The 19,573-nt window shown below is 43.8% G+C and overlaps 2 protein-coding genes across 6 annotated transcripts in view; one reads left to right on the top strand and one right to left on the bottom strand.

The window, feature by feature from the left end:
* Positions 1-2,087, top strand: part of ARG2 (arginase 2) — a 35,191-nt gene extending 33,104 nt beyond the window's left edge. Inside the window, exons 7-8 of the mRNA XM_005306684.4 lie at positions 60-196; positions 1,645-2,087. Of these exons, the coding sequence (XP_005306741.1) occupies positions 60-196; positions 1,645-1,850 (343 nt within the window). The 3' untranslated portion in view covers positions 1,851-2,087. The remainder of the gene's footprint in view (positions 1-59; positions 197-1,644) is intronic.
* The window catches only part of VTI1B (vesicle transport through interaction with t-SNAREs 1B), a 27,275-nt gene continuing 7,733 nt past the window's right edge, over positions 32-19,573 (bottom strand). For 2 of the 5 annotated variants that reach the window (XM_065592921.1, XM_065592923.1), the window contains exons 2-7: positions 16,548-16,606; positions 13,918-14,068; positions 10,477-10,668; positions 7,519-7,692; positions 4,436-4,497; positions 32-2,378 (exon numbers count right to left, since the gene is read on the bottom strand). In XM_065592921.1, the coding sequence (XP_065448993.1) occupies positions 2,282-2,378; positions 4,436-4,497; positions 7,519-7,692; positions 10,477-10,659 (516 nt within the window). In that variant the 5' untranslated portion in view covers positions 10,660-10,668; positions 13,918-14,068; positions 16,548-16,606 and the 3' untranslated portion in view covers positions 32-2,281. The remainder of the gene's footprint in view (positions 2,379-4,435; positions 4,498-7,518; positions 7,693-10,476; positions 10,669-13,917; positions 14,069-16,547; positions 16,607-19,573) is intronic. The other 3 variants (XM_065592919.1, XM_065592920.1, XM_008172802.4) reach the window with 2 other exon arrangements.

Genomic DNA, 19,573 nt, shown 5'->3' with positions numbered 1-19,573 from the left:
GGGTCCTGACCACATGCACGATAGCAAAATATCAAACCACTAATTTTATTTTTCTGCAGAAGACAAAGACCAATTCACTTGAGCTTTGACATTGATGCTTTTGATCCTTCACTGGCTCCAGCAACAGGGACACCTGTTTTAGGTGGATTAACATATCGGGAAGGCATGTACATTACGGAGGAAATACACAATACAGGTAGGAATCAACCAGCAGTGTTTGATTAAACCCAATTATCACACAAACCTCTTCACCAAGAGCTACTTCTATCTTTACAAGAAGTTATTTGCGACATTAACAGGTCACCTTAAACCAGATATGCATTTCAAGTTGCTTCTCTATAACCAGACTGATAGGACTAAGTAGTAAACTTTACCTCAATGATTTTGAAGGGGCATGGTACAGTAGATCACAATGCTATAGGTCCCTACTTTATTTAGCAATGAATAGATGGGGCCAGACTTTCAGAATTTGACATGCATGAATGACCAGTTTTACATCAATATTCCTTTTTTGCATAAGTGTGGTAACTGCATATTAAAAATGGTTAGACAACTATTTTGTACATACCCAGTTCTAAAAATCTGGCCCTCATCTTGCAAGTGATCCTAAAACCCAAGGTTCAAGCTTCCACTAGGGGGGGAAAAAAAAAACTTAAAGAAGAATGCTATTGTGGTAGTCAGCCCTGACAATCCCCTGATCACTCTTGCTTCCATGAACGTGACTGAAATACTTGTTCTATCCCAGAACACCAGTCTTGCTAAAACAAGACTCTCAGCTCTGCACATTTAACAAGTTTTAAAGGTACCATATTGCTTTAGGGCTAGGATATCTAAAGTGAGGTATTAAATCCACTTAGTTAAACGGCTTATGTTTCTTAGGGATTATTACTGTTCCTTGTTCGACAATCTTAACTAACTCTCCATCTAGATGTGCTCGACAGATCTGGAGCAGTGTTGAACCTAGGCTTCAGGCTCAATATTAGGTGGACAAGGTAGCCAGTGCTATTTTACCAGACTAAGACCTCTGCTGTCTAACTGCCAGGCATTGAACTGAACCACTGATTCCCCTAGTTAAACTCCAATAGCATAACTGAAATTCAAGTAGCCACAGCTGGAGGAAGAGAAGCTGAACAAATCTTTTCCTCATTTTAAACTTCCACCTTTATGGTTGTAAGATGTTTTAGAATGTAAAGAGGCATTGCTTTCAAGTCTACAGCCAGAGATGTGCAGTACCTCTACTTCTAGACAGTTCTCACTGTTTGTTTCAGTGCTGTATAATCACTGTACTGCTGCTTGGGGAAGGTGGAGGTGGTACAGTTGCTGGTCAGAATGTAGAATAGTACTACCTCCAGTAACATGTGAGAGGCCCCAGGGGCCTCCCTGTTTGAAGAACCAAACAGGTTCAATATTCACATCTGCTAGCCCGAAGCAGCCTTTGAGCAAGAGCCACAGACAGCACTGTGGTTGGAATTCTAGCACTGGGGGATGGGCTTACCTTTCCCCAGGATGTTTTAAAGTGCAAGGTTGGGGATAGGAGCCTTGAGCTACTTGGTGACTAGTAGGATTCAAGCTGCCCTGGTTCTGGATGTGTCTCTTACTGGACTTCTGTTCCTGCTGTTTGATGGGCTGTTACTTTTTTCTTAGGATTGCTTTCAGCTGTGGACCTGGTTGAAGTAAACCCATTGCTTGGAGCCTCTCAGGAGGAAGTGAATGCTACAGCCAATCTTGCAGTGGATGTGCTAGCAACGTGCTTTGGGCACACAAGAGAAGGGGCACACACTGTTTTTGATGAACTCCCAACACCTAATTCACCAGATGAATCAGACAGTGAGGAGCAAGTGAGGATTTAGGACCCCCAGATGGTGGAAGACACTTCACATTGAGCATTCCAGGGCTCTGCTGAGGCATGTGAGTGGCTAGATTAATGGCCATGTCAAACACTTGGAGTGTTACTTTTTTTAAAGAGACTAGTTTTTTCCATTTGACCAATAACTACTGTATGATGTATACGTTTTATTCATTTAGTCAATTAGAAATATGTAAATTTAGACAAGTAATAAAATAATTATTACTGTCTATTACCATTACTTCAGTCTTAGTCTGTGTTTTCTTTATAACCACCATGTCTTTCTAGAGTCAGTACCTGACAGCTCAACCAGAGAACTTCCAACTGGACTAGACATCTCATCCACTTCTGGCGCTACTGCCACCCAGTTTCTCACTTATGTCCATGCATAATCCTTGAGAAACAAAGGGGAACACCAATCTGGGCTGTGCAAGCTCAGCTCTTGCGGAAGAACTTGTAGTAGACCACACCTCCTAGGATGGCTAGTTCCAGGATGATGATGACAGACAGCAGCAACTTGTTAGTCATAACTCTAGAAAAAGAAAAGGGAGTTTAGGATCATGATGGCTAGGGCTGTTGAGAAATATGTAGGACTGTCCTACTACATATGCTCCAGTCTGGTTTAAAAACATTCTTTAAGCAAGCACTCCAGCTTAGATCCTACCACTGAAACTTAAGCAGCCAACAAGCTTTCTTTTGAGATAAAGTAACAGCTGACCGTTACGTCTTGTCATTAAACTTAGAGTACTTCTGTTGTGGAGAATTATCCACATAGTTCTCAAAGTAGGAAGAAGGGATTAAGCAGTGTTCTCTAACAGTTATCTGGGACTTCTCTATTTCACTACTTGCAGTACTGCAGCTTTCTCTTTGCCCCCTCTCCACCCCAGCTTGTGGATATTTATCTAACTTTTTATTTCTCACTAAGATAGACAAGACTATCCCATGTTCACTCAAGTCTGTTATTTCTTGGGAGTAGAGATCCCCACATAGGACTTAATGCCAAAACCACATTATTGTGCATTTATTTGAAACTGCAGAAGCCACTACTACTCAGTGTTTGGCCTCTGAACAGCAACCCATTTTACAAGAGTATCCTCTAATATCTTTTAATCAAAGACCATTTTGGCAGTCTTGCATTTAAGTGGATAATATCTATATATTCCAAGGCTAGAGGGGACCATTGTGATAAGCTAGGCTGCCTTGTATAACAGAGCCATAAAATTCCCCAACAATTCCCTTTTGAACTACAGCATACACTCCCACCTCTACCAATGCTTTCCCCAAAATATTCATTTGTTATTGTCACTAAAGTTCAGTTTACAGAGATGACTAAAGTAGGTCATCAAGAACTCCCACTGCATCAGAGGGTAACCACATTGTACTCTTTAGAAGAATTACTAGTGGCAAGCTAATTCAGAAGCAGGTTAAAAAGTTGACTTTCCCTTTTATGTTCATGAGACAACTTCAGCCCCCCAAAAAACCAGCCTAAAACCAAATCAGTAGGCTGTTTGGATCTCTACAAGCTTTGGTAAAAAAGTTAGTTTAAGAAAACTGGTCAATTTCAACATCAAAGAAAGTTAAGGGAATGTACTGAGGAGGCCACTTAACACTGGTGTTCTGCTCTAGACTAGAAGGTGAACAGCACAGACTGGTGCCAAGATGCATTATTTGTAATAAGCAAGTCCCAAGGATTCAAGAAGAGCCAATAAACTTAAGTAGTTAGGCACCATGTAAGTGCAAGGTAACACTATGAATTGATACTCAAGAACTAAGCAGCCATTGTTGATTGCTTCTGCTTAGTGAGCAGCCTTTTTAAGCTATCAAAAGCAAACAATGTGTTAGCAGGGGATAGAACAGGGACCATTCTATAAATGTATGGTGCACATTGCCCATGAATAGCTGTCAGCTTGTTCCTTTATCTCAAAAGGTGTTGAAAGAAGAGATTAATGGAATAGGGAAGACTATAGGGGAAAAGATTTTAAGACTAAGAAGCCTATTAAATGAACAATAGAGTGCCACTCAGGAACTCAAGTTTAACTATTCTAAAGGAAAAGAAAAATAGGTAGTGAAAGTAAGGCACCTTAATTTCCACTTTGCATTTAACTGTGACACTGAGTACCTTTCCCAGACCTGAAGGAGCTCTTCGTAGCTCCAAAGCTTGTCTCTTGCCAACAGAAATTGGTCTAATGAAAGATTACCTCCCCCACCTTGTCTCTCTAATATCCCTCCATGAGCAGGTATTGAAAGATTCCACAACACTTAGAAAGGAGAGAGAGAGAGAGACAGACTATAGCTCATTTATTTAGGCAAATTTCAGTTACATTCTGTTTACCTAAAATCCCCCAGCAGTTCCAGCTGTTATAGTATTTTAAATTTCCTTTGCTGTGTGCTGTAAAATTGCTGCACCATTCTATCAGAGGTGACTGTATTTGGGTACTAGATGACAATTCCTGCACCGTAAGTAGTTTTCTGGTTGTATCCTACTTTGAGATTTAGAAGAAAGGCATAATTGTCTGGGATTGGTTATTAGTGGAGGCTAGCATTGCTTTAAAGTTTTAAAAGATAAAGTAAATTCATCACACTACTCACCTTTTCGACATGGAACGCAGGATCTTACGGGTTTTGCTTAGGTTTTCGCTTGTGTTCACTAACTACAAAGAAAAAACATTAGTTTCCACTTATTCTGAAGTGAAATGTGAGGCACAAAGCCAAACCCTGTACTCTGACCCACAGTCTGCCAGCAGTTGGTTGAGGGTACAATGAATTAAGCAAACAAAAGATCTGGGTTCAAGAAGAACCTTCCTGTAATCTTAATGCTCAGACACAGCATTGTTGCTCTAAGCATCACCTAGAAGATGGATCTCAGGTGAGGAACAGCTGCATTATACAGTAGGTTGCCTGTTGAGGTTCACTTGTGATTACTCAAGCCAGGGATGTCTCAAGTGTGGTCAATGCCCTCTCCAGGAGGAGAGAAAAGCAATAGTAGGATTTGTCTAAAATACTGATTTTGGTAAGTTGTCTGATATTTTCAATGGTGGTGTTCCAATTGTAACACCACCATTGAAAACTGAAGGATTTTTATTTTTTTAAAGGGGACCATCTAGTAATGAGCAGCAATGCATCATGTTGTCAGATGCTATCTAACAGGGTCATGGGGGGAGCTTACTCCCTCTTCCATATTATTAAAAATAAGCAAAGCATTAGTGAAATGAGGCAGCTACAATTTTGGGAATGGTAGTGCAAAAACAAATAAAAGGTTAGAGAAAGATTTAATACATGGGCAGAAAAGGAGATTAGTTAATCTATTAGTTGAAAGTTAACATCTATTACAGCCTTTACACTATTCAGTCAACAAGCAGTTTCTAAATCACCTAGTAAGAAACAAGCAAAACAACTTAGGGTTAGATTTTTAAAAGCTATCACATTATAAACAATTCAGGTGCAAACCTGAGATTCATAACATGTGGTCATTACAGCTTTCAGTATAAAATTGTCAGCCCTGTTCCAGAAGTTCAAGGTGTGTGGGTGGGTGGAGATGGGTTGTGAGGGAAATCAGACCAGTTGTCCTTATTGAGTCAAACTAGGGTTTGTCTACACTAGCACTTCTATCAGTCAGGGCTGTGAAAAAAAACCACACCCCTGACTGACATAAGTTTCACAGACAAAAGTGCCAGTGGTGATAGCACTACAGTGGCAGGAGAGCATCTCCTGCCGCTCATTGGGGGTGGTTTAATTATGCCAGCAGGCAAGCTCTCTCCTGCCAGCATAGAGCAGCTACACAGGAGACCTTACATTGGCACAGCTGCTATAAGGTCCATAATGTAGACATTGCCTCAGAGCCACTTTAGAAGTGCATGCCACTTGCCCTCCATTTACATTCACAAGCACCCTTGGTAAATGGATCTATTTATGCCCAGGCTTTCAAAACCATACTCCTTACACCTAGTGCTTTCACAGAAATCAGGGTTTACAGATCATAAAGCAAACAAGCTGTGATTCCAGCTCATTGATGCCAACACTAGCACCTGTTATTTTTCCCCATGAGTAGAATTCACTCATTTCACATAAAACAATGATGACTCCTATGTAAAAAAGGATTTGTGATGGCAGATCTGTACCATTCTGCCTGCCAAGAGTCCCCACTTCGGGCACCTTTTTTATAAATAGTTGCAAATATCCCCTGCTCACAGCTCTGGGAGAGTCCACAAGTCCATTTAAAAACAGTTAAGGGCACATATGCAAAAAGAAAGTGAGCTTGTATTTATTACTATTTCAGTAGAGGGAACAGCAGCCAGAAAGCACACTATAAATGCATAACTCCTTGAACGAGTTTAATAGGATGGTATATCCAAAGGACTACATTAACTCTTGGCTTCAGAAGAAAGTAGCTTTGACAGATGCAATGTTTTGGAAACAGAATATTTAGGTTATTGGATCAGCTGTATAAATGTTGTACATCTTTATAGGCTGTCTATTGATTGTATTCCTGGATGAATGGATGGTTCCTGCAGGAACTATAGTTAGAAGGTAGTGATGACTGTCAATTCCCAATGCTGAAGCAATTCAGGTAACAAGACTTTTGAAGTTTCGCCTCCCAGGAAATAGCCTATGCTGGTTTGACCTGATTCAAGAGACCCGCTGACAGAACTATACAGACAGCCCTACTCTGGGAGAGGGAGTCACTCACATTAAATCCAAGCTCTGATCTGGGACGACGGGTAAATGTACACTTTGAGCTAGAGGTCTGATTCCCAGCTTGAAGACCTTTGATTAAGCTATCATGCTAAAAATAGAAATGTAAGTGCTGCAATGCTGGATTCTATTCTTTCTTGTGCATCAATATATTGGTTTACCAGGTTTCCATTACTTATGTGCAAATCTACTGAAGGCAACAGGATTGCAGAAATGCAGCCAAAGATCTAATGAAACTTCATTAGTGGTGATACTACTCAGAAATAACCAAAGCTCAACTGTGCACAGGCTTAGTTTGCAGAACTAGAGGTAAGAACACATCTTCGCTTGTTAAGTGAGCAAATTTGATACAGAGATCCTAGACACAATGACTGGATCAGAGTAGAACTGCACTTTGGTTCAGTCAGGGTTAGGATTAGGCTTCAGTGTTTAAAGTCTGACTTTTAGGTCAAGTTTATATAGTTTAAAACCACTATTAATAGTTTACATTATTAGTTGTTGGGCTAGTTCCTGCCTTAGCCCCAGGGAGCTGGAAGAGACCTCTTGCGTAATCTAGCCCATTTCATCCACATATTAAGTCAGGTTGAAAAAACGGATTTAGCCTCTTCCATTTGCATCACACTGTCAGGGTGACAAAATGACTAATGTTTAAACAGGATGCAGTCACTAGCACAGGACTCAAACCCAAACTGAAATGAACTCAAATTCCACTTCACAGTTTATTCCTTGTAACAAAGCGCTTTTTATGATGGAAATTTATGGGCTGCTAGGCTGAACAAAGGGGGACAATTTTTTATTTGTCACCAGTCTACCGTCCTCCACCCTGATAACTCCTCCTCCTTCCCAGATGTCCATATCGCAGCTTTCATACCCAGGAAGTAAACATCTGATGGGAGCACCCAGATCTCCATCGATGCTACCATTCCCAATAGATTAATGCCAGGCTGTTATGTTACAGTGCCAACAGCTTTTACACTCACTCTGCTTTTGGTGCGTTCCAATTGCTCTCGCTGGTCCCCAAGTTCCTCGATTATCTCTGTACCTATCTGATCCGTCTCTGCAGCAATCCGGTGTGAACGGTCAATGCTCTGAGTGGCTCGGTTCAGGCTCTCTGTCCCCTGGAGAAGCAAGCCCCTCTGCGACTGCAAATGAGTCTAAAAAATAGGTTTTACTGTTTAGCTATTAAACAGGGGAGCAGAAACATACTGGCTTCTGATGGATTCTAGAATTGAGATGCATTGCTTTATAGACCATGTGTCTATAATGGTGACAAGGTCCTTTTAGGTTAATAGAAGCAGACAAATCAATGTTTGAAAATATATAGTATGTCAACTCTGTATTACGTAATATTAGCCCTTACTACAGATTAGAGATTTATCTGCAACATTTCTACAGAATAGGGAGGAAGCTAGAATTAAATATAACAAACTACAGTAAAAGGAGGAGGAAAGAGGACAAACTCACTACAAAGTTATAAGAGCCAAAAAACAGATTTAAAGACAGATTTCCTTTACATCCTTAACAACCACAACCATAAAATGCAAGTAAGTCACTGCTAGAGGCTGAAATATGGAGCAAGAGATGCTGTTCCATATTTAGGTTCATTTGATTTTCCCATCTTAAACTCAGTTGTGCCCCATTCCCTCAAAATCAGTAGACTAGGACTGGAGCAGAGAATTCAGGACTCTTCTTCACTACCATCTGTATCTGTTGTAATATAGGCTTGTTGCATATTACCACAAACTAGAACATTAGAAAGAAATCTATCTCCAGTAAATGCAAAAACTGGGACTAAAGCATTGGTTCCCAAACTGGGGGTGTGTGAAGAAATTCTAAGGGGGGCGCGAGGCTGCCTGGCCCTTGAACTCCCTGCCAGGGAGGCTAGCCCCTGGCCCCTCCCCTCCAGTCCCACCTCCCTTGTAGTTACACCTCCATGCAGGCAGCATGGCTTGCGCCCGCCCACCTCCCAGACTTTCCAATAAGCCAGTCCTGCTGCTCTGAGCAGCCTGGTAAGGGGGCAGGAAGTGGGGGTTTGATAAGGGGCAGGAGGTCCTGGGGGGCAGTCAGGGAACAGGGAGCAGTTGGATGGGGCAGAGGTTCTGGCAGGGATGGTCAGGAGACAGGGAGCAGACGGGGGTTGGATAGGCGTGGGAATCCGGAGGGCCTGTCAGGGGGTGTGGATAGAGGTCGGGGCAGTCAGGAGACAGGGAGCAGGGAGGGGGGTTGAACAGGAGGTGGGGTCCCAGGAGGGGGCGGTCAGGGGACAAGGATCGGGGGGGTTGGACGATGGTAAAGGGGGGGGGGGCTTGAAGGTTTCTCAAAAATTAAAAAGGGGGCGTGATGCTGAAAAGTTTGGGAACCACTAGAGTAAAGGTACTCCAGCAGAGCAACTCAAGGATAGCAAATGTATTCTCTCTAGAAAACCTCTTTTGGAAACAAGAAATAAGATTTCCTGTGCCCTATCACTTGCATGATTTTAGGGACAAATAAATATCTACTCTAGGAAGCCAAGAAGAAACAAGCTGTAGTTAAATAGATAGAGGTCTGGGGTAGTTCACACACAATTAAACTACATTCAAAATAGGGTTAAAAGGATCATCTTAAACCTAGCAAGGACATGAAAAAGGAGTCAACTGAAGGGTTAATCTTAGAGCTACAGATGCGATCTGGGAAAGGTTTTAAAACATTCTGGTTAGAAATAAATGTCATATTTTCCTTCCTTTAATCTCATTTCCCTCTGCCACTAAGGGATCCTTACTTAAAAATAGGATCTTTGTTTTTATCTGCTCCTTTTATCCCTACCTTAAGTCATTCCTTCATCTGCTGCATTCACAATTGGTTGCTGTGGAGATTTTTATGAGGTCACACAATCAGAGGATTTCATGGGAACAAGCAGCAGCAGATGGAATGCCTGGGCCACCAAAATCCTCTTTTCATGCAAATAAGTAACCCAAGTCGCAGAATGAGAGAGGCTCACTGACCTTGGATCAGAACTGGCCCTCAGAATAGAATATTTTCCTAAACTTTGAAAAAGGCTTTACATCTACCATCCTGTACTAAGGTATTGTAAGGGAGGCAACAAATGCATCATGCTGCAATATCTAGACAAATCAAGGACAGCACCTCAGTTTTCAAAGTTTCCTGGCTTCTGTAGTTTTAGATCTGGTGAAAGATATCTCGAAGACTAAAGTAATCCAACCACAGGACAGGTGCAGGATGGACAGCACCACAAACTTCCCACACAGATCAATGTGCCTCAGAGCTTTAAGACTGGAGGGGATTTCAGTCTCTATAGTTCAGTCATACTTTGCCTTAACTGTCTACAGTACAAGAAATAAAACTAACAAATCTGGTACTTAAAAGTTTTGAATGGCCTGATCAATTTGCTACTTAAATAGATGGCTTCTTACATGTACCTGGATTATTTAACAGAATTATTTTAAAACTAGCTTTACCATTGATCCTACATGGTGCATTTAAATATATACTTCATTCACCTTTGACAGTGAAATGAAATTGGTCATTTAATTTTTTTCCTGCACTACTACAGTTGTGTTTTCTGTGCTGTAAAGAATGTTTAAATAAAGTATTTTAGTATGTATAATGAAAATCTATTTTTAGGTTTTTAAAAAAATATTGAGCCAAATGCTATTTGAGCATCTCTTAAAAAGCAAGTTTGTTATTTTGAGTTTATTCTTTCATTCTTACCAAGTTGATACATGCTTTTTTTTTTTTTTTTTTTTTAAAGTTGCAGGTACAATTTTCCTCTTATGCAAAATACTCCCTATTATCCAGGGTAGGTTTACAGCCAGGTTACATGCGCTCAGAAACTAAGGAGGGTAAGATAGAAACACTAGCTAGCACAGCTAGCTACATCTGAAGTCACTTTGTGTCACAATCTAGTTTTAAAATATAGTTAATATCTATTTGACACTCACACTCTGCTCATTTTCCATGGAATAGATTCCGTATTTTGTGTCCCCCCGACTTCCAGGGCCCAACCCCAAATCTGTGCTTTTAATCTCTCTCTGGAACATGGCAAGGTCTCTCTTGTAGGTCCGGATTCTGTTCATCATTTGGTTGCGGAAGGACACTGGGGCATATTTCAGTTCTTCTTCCATCTCCCGCAGCTTTGAAGAGAAAAAGTAGTTATAAAAGTACCACATTCATTCTACTAATATAGAAGGGTATTCAAACTATGCCCAACCCCAAGCTGTACTTGCAACTTGACAGGAGTCCAAGGGATGAACCTATTTTGTGAGGGAGAACATTGTAGTTGCCCGCATCTATTACAGAGGTGGAGCAGCACACAAATCTACAGGTCCCAGCAGCTGCTTGGCTCAAGATGGAGTGCTGCATACCAGGCCAGGAGTCTCCACAAGTCACACCTTCACATAAACATATGGGACAACCAGATTACATGATTCCACAGGCCACATTTTGTCCAACCCACAGCACAGGGTTCATACTGTGTTAAACAGTCTTCCCTCAAAAGAGTCCAAAAGTTAACAAGGTAAGTCCCAACAGTTTTGTAACAGTATCATAGATATTCTCTGAATTAAGATCTCAAGTTTATGATTTCATTTTTTGAGGTGAAAATATTTTAAAAAAGGTCGTACTTGTCAATATCGTGTCATCAGTACCTTCCATAATTGGATAGGTATTGTTACTCACCATCCCAATAAGAACAAGAGACTACTAAGACACTGGTATACATGTGTGCTCTGGTATAAGACATGGATTGGGGAATGATTCAATGAAAGAGACTAAAGCCAAAATTCTAACGTTGATTTTCTATATAACATTTTGATAGTTGTATTTTGTCCTTTTTCACATTATTTAAACAGTTTTAGGTTGGTGTCAGGTTTAGGTTAGGTTTCCAATCACATCTACACAAGCGGATAGGCCATCAACCAAACTTCCTGATCTGAACTCTGAGGGGTTCAGTAACATCTCTAAATAGGACGTGTGACTAAACCTGGGTGAATAACTGATTTTTCAGTTTGCTGGCAGTTCCGAAAAGTTGTTTGTTTTGTTTTGTTTTTTTTAAAAGAGGGGGAAGGCCTCAACCAGAAATTTTCTGGAATGTTGGGCAAATCAAAAAAGTCAACAAAAATTTCATTTCTGGTCAAACAAAATGCTTCATAAAAAAGTGTCCAGCTCTATTTTGAGCCGAGTGGGAACATACAGATTTATGGATCTCTACACCAATAATCCTTTGATGGATCAGGAAAGAAAGGCAATTATTAGAGATTCATAGTTTAAGGCCAGAAAGGACCATTAGATCATCTTGTCTGACCTCTTGTATATCACATGCCATTTCATCCTGTTACCCAAAATTGAGCCCAATAACTTGTGTCTGGTTAAAGCATATCATCCAGAAAATCCTCCAGTCTTGATGTGAAGATATCAAGAGATGACAAATCCACCACTTCTTCTAGTAGTTTGATTTTCAAATATACTGTGTCATGTTTCAGAGGTTCAAACAAACATGGTTCTTAAAAACTACAAAAACCCAAATGATATATTATCACAAAATATACGGGGTCAAAAAGAAACTTCTGGATTGTCCTGTGATGGACAATGCACATCAAGGCTAATGTGAATGAAATATGCAATCCATATATCTAGTACAGTAAGTTATTTCACCAGTGTAACTGACCACCATGTCTGCAAAGCTATATGCTACAGTAAGTGAAGTTTAAAACATGTATGTGTTCCCATGGGAAGAACCAGGGAAGAGTACCGGGACATACGTGTATACTCAAAGAAATAAAATTTTAAAAAGGTAACCATTACATAATTATGGAGCAGAAATGTTAAGCCTATAGTGTTATGTGTTTGGGGGTTTTTTAGGTGTAAAGACATTTTTGCGTTGTTTACCTCTTCCGTTGCCCCAATAATCCTGTATCGCAATGTTCTTCTTTGAATGGCTCTGCATATTCACACTTATGGGTATTGTGCTACCTAATAGTAGAATCTTCTCCAAGCAGTGCCCATTAAGAGTGCACATGCACCCTTTTCTACCCCCTCCTCAGCATTTCCAAACGTTCTCAGGGCGAGGCTATATAAGGGGCACAGCACCCTCTACCACTTCAATTCCTGCCAGCTATTGTGCCAGACAGAAGTGAACCACTCCAATCCATCTTGGATCCAGGGTTTTCTCCACTGTAGTGCCAGATAACAACGTAAAGAATTAAGTGTAATTTTTAGTATAGTAATAAATTTAGATAGTTTAGTATAGTTGGTGAGATTCAGTTCCCTGTAATAGCCGAACCGAAGAAAAAGCAAAAGTCAAGATTTAAGAGGTGTGCTGGTGCCCAACTATCTTCCTGGAGACAGTGTGATGCACCCTGGAGTACCCAGTCTTGTAAGGCACCGCACCGCTACCTCCCCTTAGAGCTGGGGTTTTCACAACAAAAATTTTGGTGGCCTCTGAGTGCGGTCACCAACTCTTGCTTGTGGCCAGTCTGACAAATTTTCCTAAAATACTTAATTAACTTTAGGAAAAACAAATAAATATGCACACACAAATTACAATGATTTGGAAATGTATTTGTTTTGGGTTGTTTTTTTTTTGCAGACTCAATTAAAAAACTCCAGGCTCCCCATCACCCCCTCTGCTCCCCTACATTGCCCGAGCTCCCTTCTGCAGTGTCACACCCCAGGCTCACCCTGCTCCTTGCCTCTTGACCACCATGGTGTCCAGTAAGGCCGGTCCAGCTAAAGCCCAGAGCTAGACCCCTATGGCTGGGGGTGGGGGGGAGGCTGAAAACTGGAGCCCCGCCACCCCACGGCGTGGAAGCCTGGAGCCCCACAGCTAAAGCACCAAGCCTGTTGCTAGAGCCCCAAGGCTGAAGGGGAGTTAAGCCCACCCTCTTAGCCCCACTGCTTTGTCCCCTCCCCCATCTCTGCCCAGGAGGCTGTCGTGACTGCAGGAAAAGCCTCAGGGGGCACATGTGACCACATTTGAGAAACGTTTCCTTAGAGCAAAGGAGTCTTGTCTGTGCTTGCTGTGGATCAGCTCCCTGAAATCAATAGCTCTGGCAGCACAAGCACTACCTTCCAGGCCTCCACAGTCTTTGCTCTCTCTGTGTAGGTAGTGATAGGTATATACCAACCCACCCCAACTCCCACGAGTTCTTACAGCACTCCCTGCCCCTTACCCACTGCACACTCAGAATTACCAGGTTCTGTTACCAAACAGCAGTACACATCAGCTTGTAAGTTTCAACTCAGGACAAGCACCTCGCTTAACATCACAGCACTTAGGTATATTTAAATGAAAACAAGAATAAGTGATAGTAAGAAAGGATATTGGAAACAAATGATTACATACAAAACAAAATCATAACATGCTTTCTAAAGATTAAACTTACCTAACAGGTTAAAGAAGTTTATTTCACCCAAAATCTTCTGTAGTGTTTTCAGCCAAGGCTGGCTGAGACCCCACTTTCATGACTGCAGACAAGCCATCCATTTACTTATTCCTAGGTGCAGGATACCAGAGTGTTTTCTTGCCTTCTAGAACTAAATGGACATCCATTGTGTTAGCTCACAATGTTTAATTTACATCCTGAAAGAGATGCATATATCTTGCCTCCTGTCTGGAGAAACCAGTCTAAGGCATGTCACCTTTTGGTGACCTGCTTTTACCTTAAATGCTTAAGAACATAGTTTTCTGGAACAGATGCATAACTCCTTGCACAGTACACGCACATACATTTCAGAGTGATATTGATGACCAGTGACACTGGCTTTCATTTGAGACCTCACACAAGATTCTTTGGTGAACTAGAATCTACATACCAGAATTCAGAGACTCCTGTAACCCCTCTGTATCCCTCTTTTAACTGACACAAAGATGTTTTTGAGTCACAGGTGGACGACCATCTTAGGTATCTGAAGGGTCTGGGGGAAGGCTGCTCTCCTTCCGGATATTCTGTTTGCCAGGCTTTCATGTCCAGAGTGCATAAAGTGAAGCAGAATAGACTACAGCTACTACTGCTTAAAGAAGCTCTTGCTGGTAAACCTTCTGGTTCCAGATGGTTGTCAGATCAGAAATCTAAAACCGGTTCAGTTCCTCCAGCAACTCAGAACTGTGTACAGGTTCCAGGATTTTGGGATCAGCTCTAGATTTATCTATTAAAACCATCAAGACTTTGAAGGCACTCTTGGTGGGAAAAGGTCAGCTGCCTTCCAAGAAACCTAGAGCCACCGTAGCGGCTATATTAGTTCCAAAAATGAAGGCAAGGGAGAAGACAGCCATTCTTAGCGGTGCCAGATCCCATGCATCACGCCTATTGGAGCAGTCCAAGTCTGACATTGGCTTCGGTGGTTCCGACCCTTAAACTTAAATCAGCTCTAGTTCTGACTGAACATCAGAGGCATGGATCTGAGAATTTCTCTGGATCAGGTACTCTCCACGTTGGTGGGACTGGCTCCTTCCTCTGCTCCTGTTCTGGGACTGCCCTTGGATCCAAAGACCATTTTTTCTGTGGTGGCTGATGTGCACCTTCCCCATTCTGAGCATTCCACGAATCCGAGTTATGGATAATTGGCAAATAGGCTTTACAAGTTCTGCAGTTGGATTCCTCTTCTCAGTTAAAGAAAAGAACACAGATGATTAGTGTCTCTCCAAATCAATCCATACCTCCTCCTAAGATTTCTACAAGGTCGCCACACAGATTTTTCCTCATCTTTTATTTTTCACCATCCTCTAGGTCCATTGTTGTCTCCTATAAGGTCCATAGCGGATCCGAGGTCTGATCCTCATTTAGAGAGAGAAGAATTAAGAGACTTGATTTGCTCATGCCTTCTCAGCCTGGGTTCCCGCACTCATTTGCTTCTCTTATGGTTATGTTTCCAGATCCCAGCTACTGGCAGTCCTGGATTCTATGGCCTTATTGGGCTCCACCACAGGAATGCTTCAATCATCCTTCTTATGAATGGAAAGGCAATGTCCCGTCTGAGAAAGATTTGATATCTGGACAATCCTTGGATCTGATTCCACCACATCCACCTGCAAATCAGGCCGTTGTGCCTGACACTTTCTTATTTCAGCCACTCCTCAGGGTCCTCTGTCTCTTCAGGTAGTAGGGCGCTGGTCTGCTTAGCTGCTGATCCACAGTCCCGCAGAAGGCTCTTCTCCCTAGGAGAGATGTATACCTCCTTCCCTGGTGCAGCCCAAACTGAGCAGGGCCCTCCCTTTATACTTCTTGCCCTGTCCCGTTACTTCCGGTGAAGTGGGTGGGGCGGGTTTGACTCCACCCACCAGGGGGAGGATAGTGGTCCCTCACTCAAGTCGGAGGTAGACCACTCCACCTCACCGCACTCTGAGGCCACCAAAAAAATTAATCGGTGTGAGAATCCCTGGCCTAGCCTTCAGAAACACTCAGAGCAGGCGTAGAAAGGGGTACACACACATTTTAACAAGCACTACTTGAAGAGGGTTCTACCGTTGGGTGCCATAAGCCAGCACAAAACCCATAAGTGTGAATATACAGAGTCATCTTGATTTTTAATGCTCTGCCCATTATAGGTTTCTGGCAGAACAGGATTAGAATGCTCAGGATCCATAACATGTTGACAATCGCACAAACCCAGGAAGAAGAAGGGATTAGACTGCCATGTTCAAATGATTCTAGGATGCAGAACTGCAACAGAAGAGAATGTAAAGCAGGAATTCGCTGCTTATCTCTTGGGAGTCCCCCTGCAAGACCAAGAATCCTAAGGATTGTGATTGCACCTCCAGCATTCTGTTTTGCTTGGTAATAGTGAGGTGGCATTTTAGTTTAATGCTAGTGAAAACTGCAGGCTTGACAGTCTAGATAAATATGGTTCCATTCTCCAAAACAGGTAGAGGATGTGCCCTCCGCACTAACCCCCATCACGATTGAAGCACAAGGACCTGAATAAACCATTTCTAAGGAGAAAGAGAAATAAAAGTGTATGGCTGACGTCGCATTTGGGCTTCTCCCCAATGTCACAATTTCAGCCACATCCTTACCGTTTCATTTGCCTCCCATTGTTTCTCATCAAATTCTCGTATTAGTTTCTTCTTCTCTTCTGGAAGAAAAATGGAACCACATCAAATATGCTAAAAGGAAATTAAAACAGATCTCAAGCCAGCATAGCATGGGAACATCATACAGAAGACTGAGTTAACAGGAAGAGGCTGACTAACAGTACAGCAGGCCAAAGTTCAGCCTAAAATGGGGACCACCAGAAAATTCTTATAAAGGGCCAGAGAACTTAAAACCCACCACATTGTGATCAAGAAGTGAACACACAAAGCAACACTGGCCGCTAGTTTTGGAAGACCAAAATATTGCTGATTTCTGAGACGCCACAAACATCCATTCCCAGGACTATGCTGAAAAAGTTGCTTAACTCAGGAAGGTGATAAAGACCTATGTTGGTATGTCTCTCTCAAACAATTGCTTATCTTGGTATTTAAAGTTCTGTAAGTTGAGTAGATGTTAACCCCAGTGTCCTGGCCAAATTCTAGTCCTGGGGGAATTCTGCACCACTACACATGTGCAGAATTCAAGTTCCCAGCAGATTTCTTTGCTTCCCCACAGAAAAATGACTTTGACAGGGAAGCTGCAAGAGCAGACACGCACCACTCCCTAGCAGCCCAGGTACAATGTTTCGGGCATCCAGAGCAGCTGGTGGACAGGTAAATCACTGCGGGGCTGAGGACACTACAGCCAGTGGCTCTAGGGTGACCAGACAGCAAGTGTGAAAAATCAGGACAGGTGGTGTGTGTGTGTGTGTGTGTGGGGGGGGGGGTAATAGAAACCTATATAAGAAAAAGACCCAAAAATCTGGACTGTCCCTATAAAATCGGGACATCTGGTCACCCTAAGTGGCTCCTACCCTGAGCCAGGATCAGCTTCTAGTCCCAGCTGGGCTGGAGGCAGGAGAGGATGGGACTTCCTCTTCCCCTGCAAGGAGGGGTTGCGGTTGTGTCACGCCCAGACCCAGAAATCTCCCCCAGCTGCAGGAAACTCAGCATCCTCCCCTGCTTCCTGCCCCCATCACTCCTCAGCTATGGGGGGAGGGGTCACTGTACAGGGAGCTGCTCTCCCGTTCACCCAACCCCTCTGCATCCAGACTTCCCATACCTAGCAAGCCTCACCCGGTACATCCAGTACCCCCCTACTCTTCCATACCTGAACCCCACTGCACTGAACCTCAACCCCTGCATCTGGAGCCTCCCCCACACACACCCAGACCCGTACTTCCAAACCCCCACCTTCTGCACCACCCTGAGCCCCCACATCCAGACTACCACATCACTGAATGCCAACTAGCTGCACCCAGACCCCCACCCCACCAAACCCCAACAATCTTTACTTGGAAGCCCCTGCAGAGTCCCATTCCCCCTACACCTGGAACCCCGCCCCCACGGGTCTCTGTGCATCCAGATCCCCCCACACCTAGACCCCCCCACTGAGCTGCCCGCACCCAGATTGTCCCACACAGAATCCCCTCACCCCACACCTGGATCTCCCCACACTTGGATCCTGCCTGGTTGAGCCTACCTGCCCCACACCTGGTGCACCTGGCGCAGAGGGGCATGGCCCCAGTGTGTTTTTGGGGCAGGCCCAGACCTTATGCTGTGTCAGGGTCAGGTGCAGCCTCACTGCTGATTCCATGTCCTGGGGGTGGGGGTGGGAGAGATGCAGGGCAGGGCCGGCTCTAGCTTTTTTGCTGCCCCAAGCAGCAAAAAAGTGCCGCCCCCCAGACCCCCCGCCGAGTGCCGGGACGCACCCCCCCCAGCTGAGCGCCGCGCCACCCCCCCCCAGCCGAGCGCCGGAGCCCGCCCCCCCCCCGCGCCAAGCGCCGCCGGAACCCCCGCCCCGAGCGCCGAGCCCCGCGACGCCCCCCGCGGCCGGAGCCCGCCCCCGCCCCCTGCCAAGCACCGCCGGAACCCCCCTCCCGCGCCGCACCCCCCCGCCGAGCCCCACGCTGCTGGAGCCCGCCCCCGCCGAGCATCGCCAGAACCCCCTTCCAGCGCCGCGCCACCCCCTCGCCGAGCCCCGCGCAACCGGAGCCCGCCCCCCCAGCGCCGCGCCGCCGGAGCGCCCCCCCCCACAGAATGCCGCGCCGCGCTCCCCCCATCGCCCCTTACCAGGCGCCGCCCTAAGCATGTGCTTGGGTGCCTGGTGTCTAGAGCCGGCCCTGATGCAGGGTGATCTTCCTCCTTCATGCAGCCAGTGGCCCGTGCTCCCCCACTACCATGTTGAAGCCTTTATTATTGACAAATAAAACGTGCAGAAAACTTGCAGAATTTTAAAGTTTTGTGTACAGAATTTCATGTTTTGGTGCAGAATGCCCTCAGGAGTAAAATTCCATTTATGTAATTTCATTCTACCTTCTTAAGTTTTCCCTGCAGTCTCTACTGGATACAGCATCCTTCTCTTACTTTGTTGGACAGCTACTGACTTCAGCAGTAGGTGAAGAAATTCATGTGTCTATAGGTGATCTAGAATCCTTCCAGTAAGAGGTGCTGTCAAGAACTCAGACAATAATACTGAAATAATGCCTGAATGCACATCTCCCTTAGCTAAACTGATAATCCATGTCACCCCGATGAGCTATGTATGTTTCAGTTTTAATGTGGATTGCCCACTTGCTACTGAGTCCCTGTAATGAGTGTCTGGGCTTTTGAAGTCAATGTGTTGTGTTTTGTTTTAAACGAGCCTGAACAGATACACATAGCATTTGCTAGATGCTTTTACCTGCAGAGCCCATCGCACCCTCATACTGCAAAGATCATTGGGAATGGTATTGTGTAAACATAATCCCTTGATGCTACAAGAAAGCAATAGTGTATGTTTTTTATAAGCTTGCAGAAAGAGCTTGAGAAGGCCACAGAACTGGTTTAGAGCACAGTAAAGGGAAAGGGCAGTCATGTTTGCAAGAATTCTGATAAAAACTATTGTTTCTCTCTCCTAGAATTCAGTGCAAGTTTGTCCTGACTTCAAACAAAATCAACCTAAAATAAGGAAAAAAGCCACATGTTAA

Source organism: Chrysemys picta, chromosome 4 (assembly GCF_011386835.1).
Source record: "Chrysemys picta bellii isolate R12L10 chromosome 4, ASM1138683v2, whole genome shotgun sequence".
NCBI classification, from domain to species: Eukaryota; Metazoa; Chordata; order Testudines; family Emydidae; genus Chrysemys; species Chrysemys picta.
This window is presented reverse-complemented; position numbering and strand designations above follow the sequence as displayed.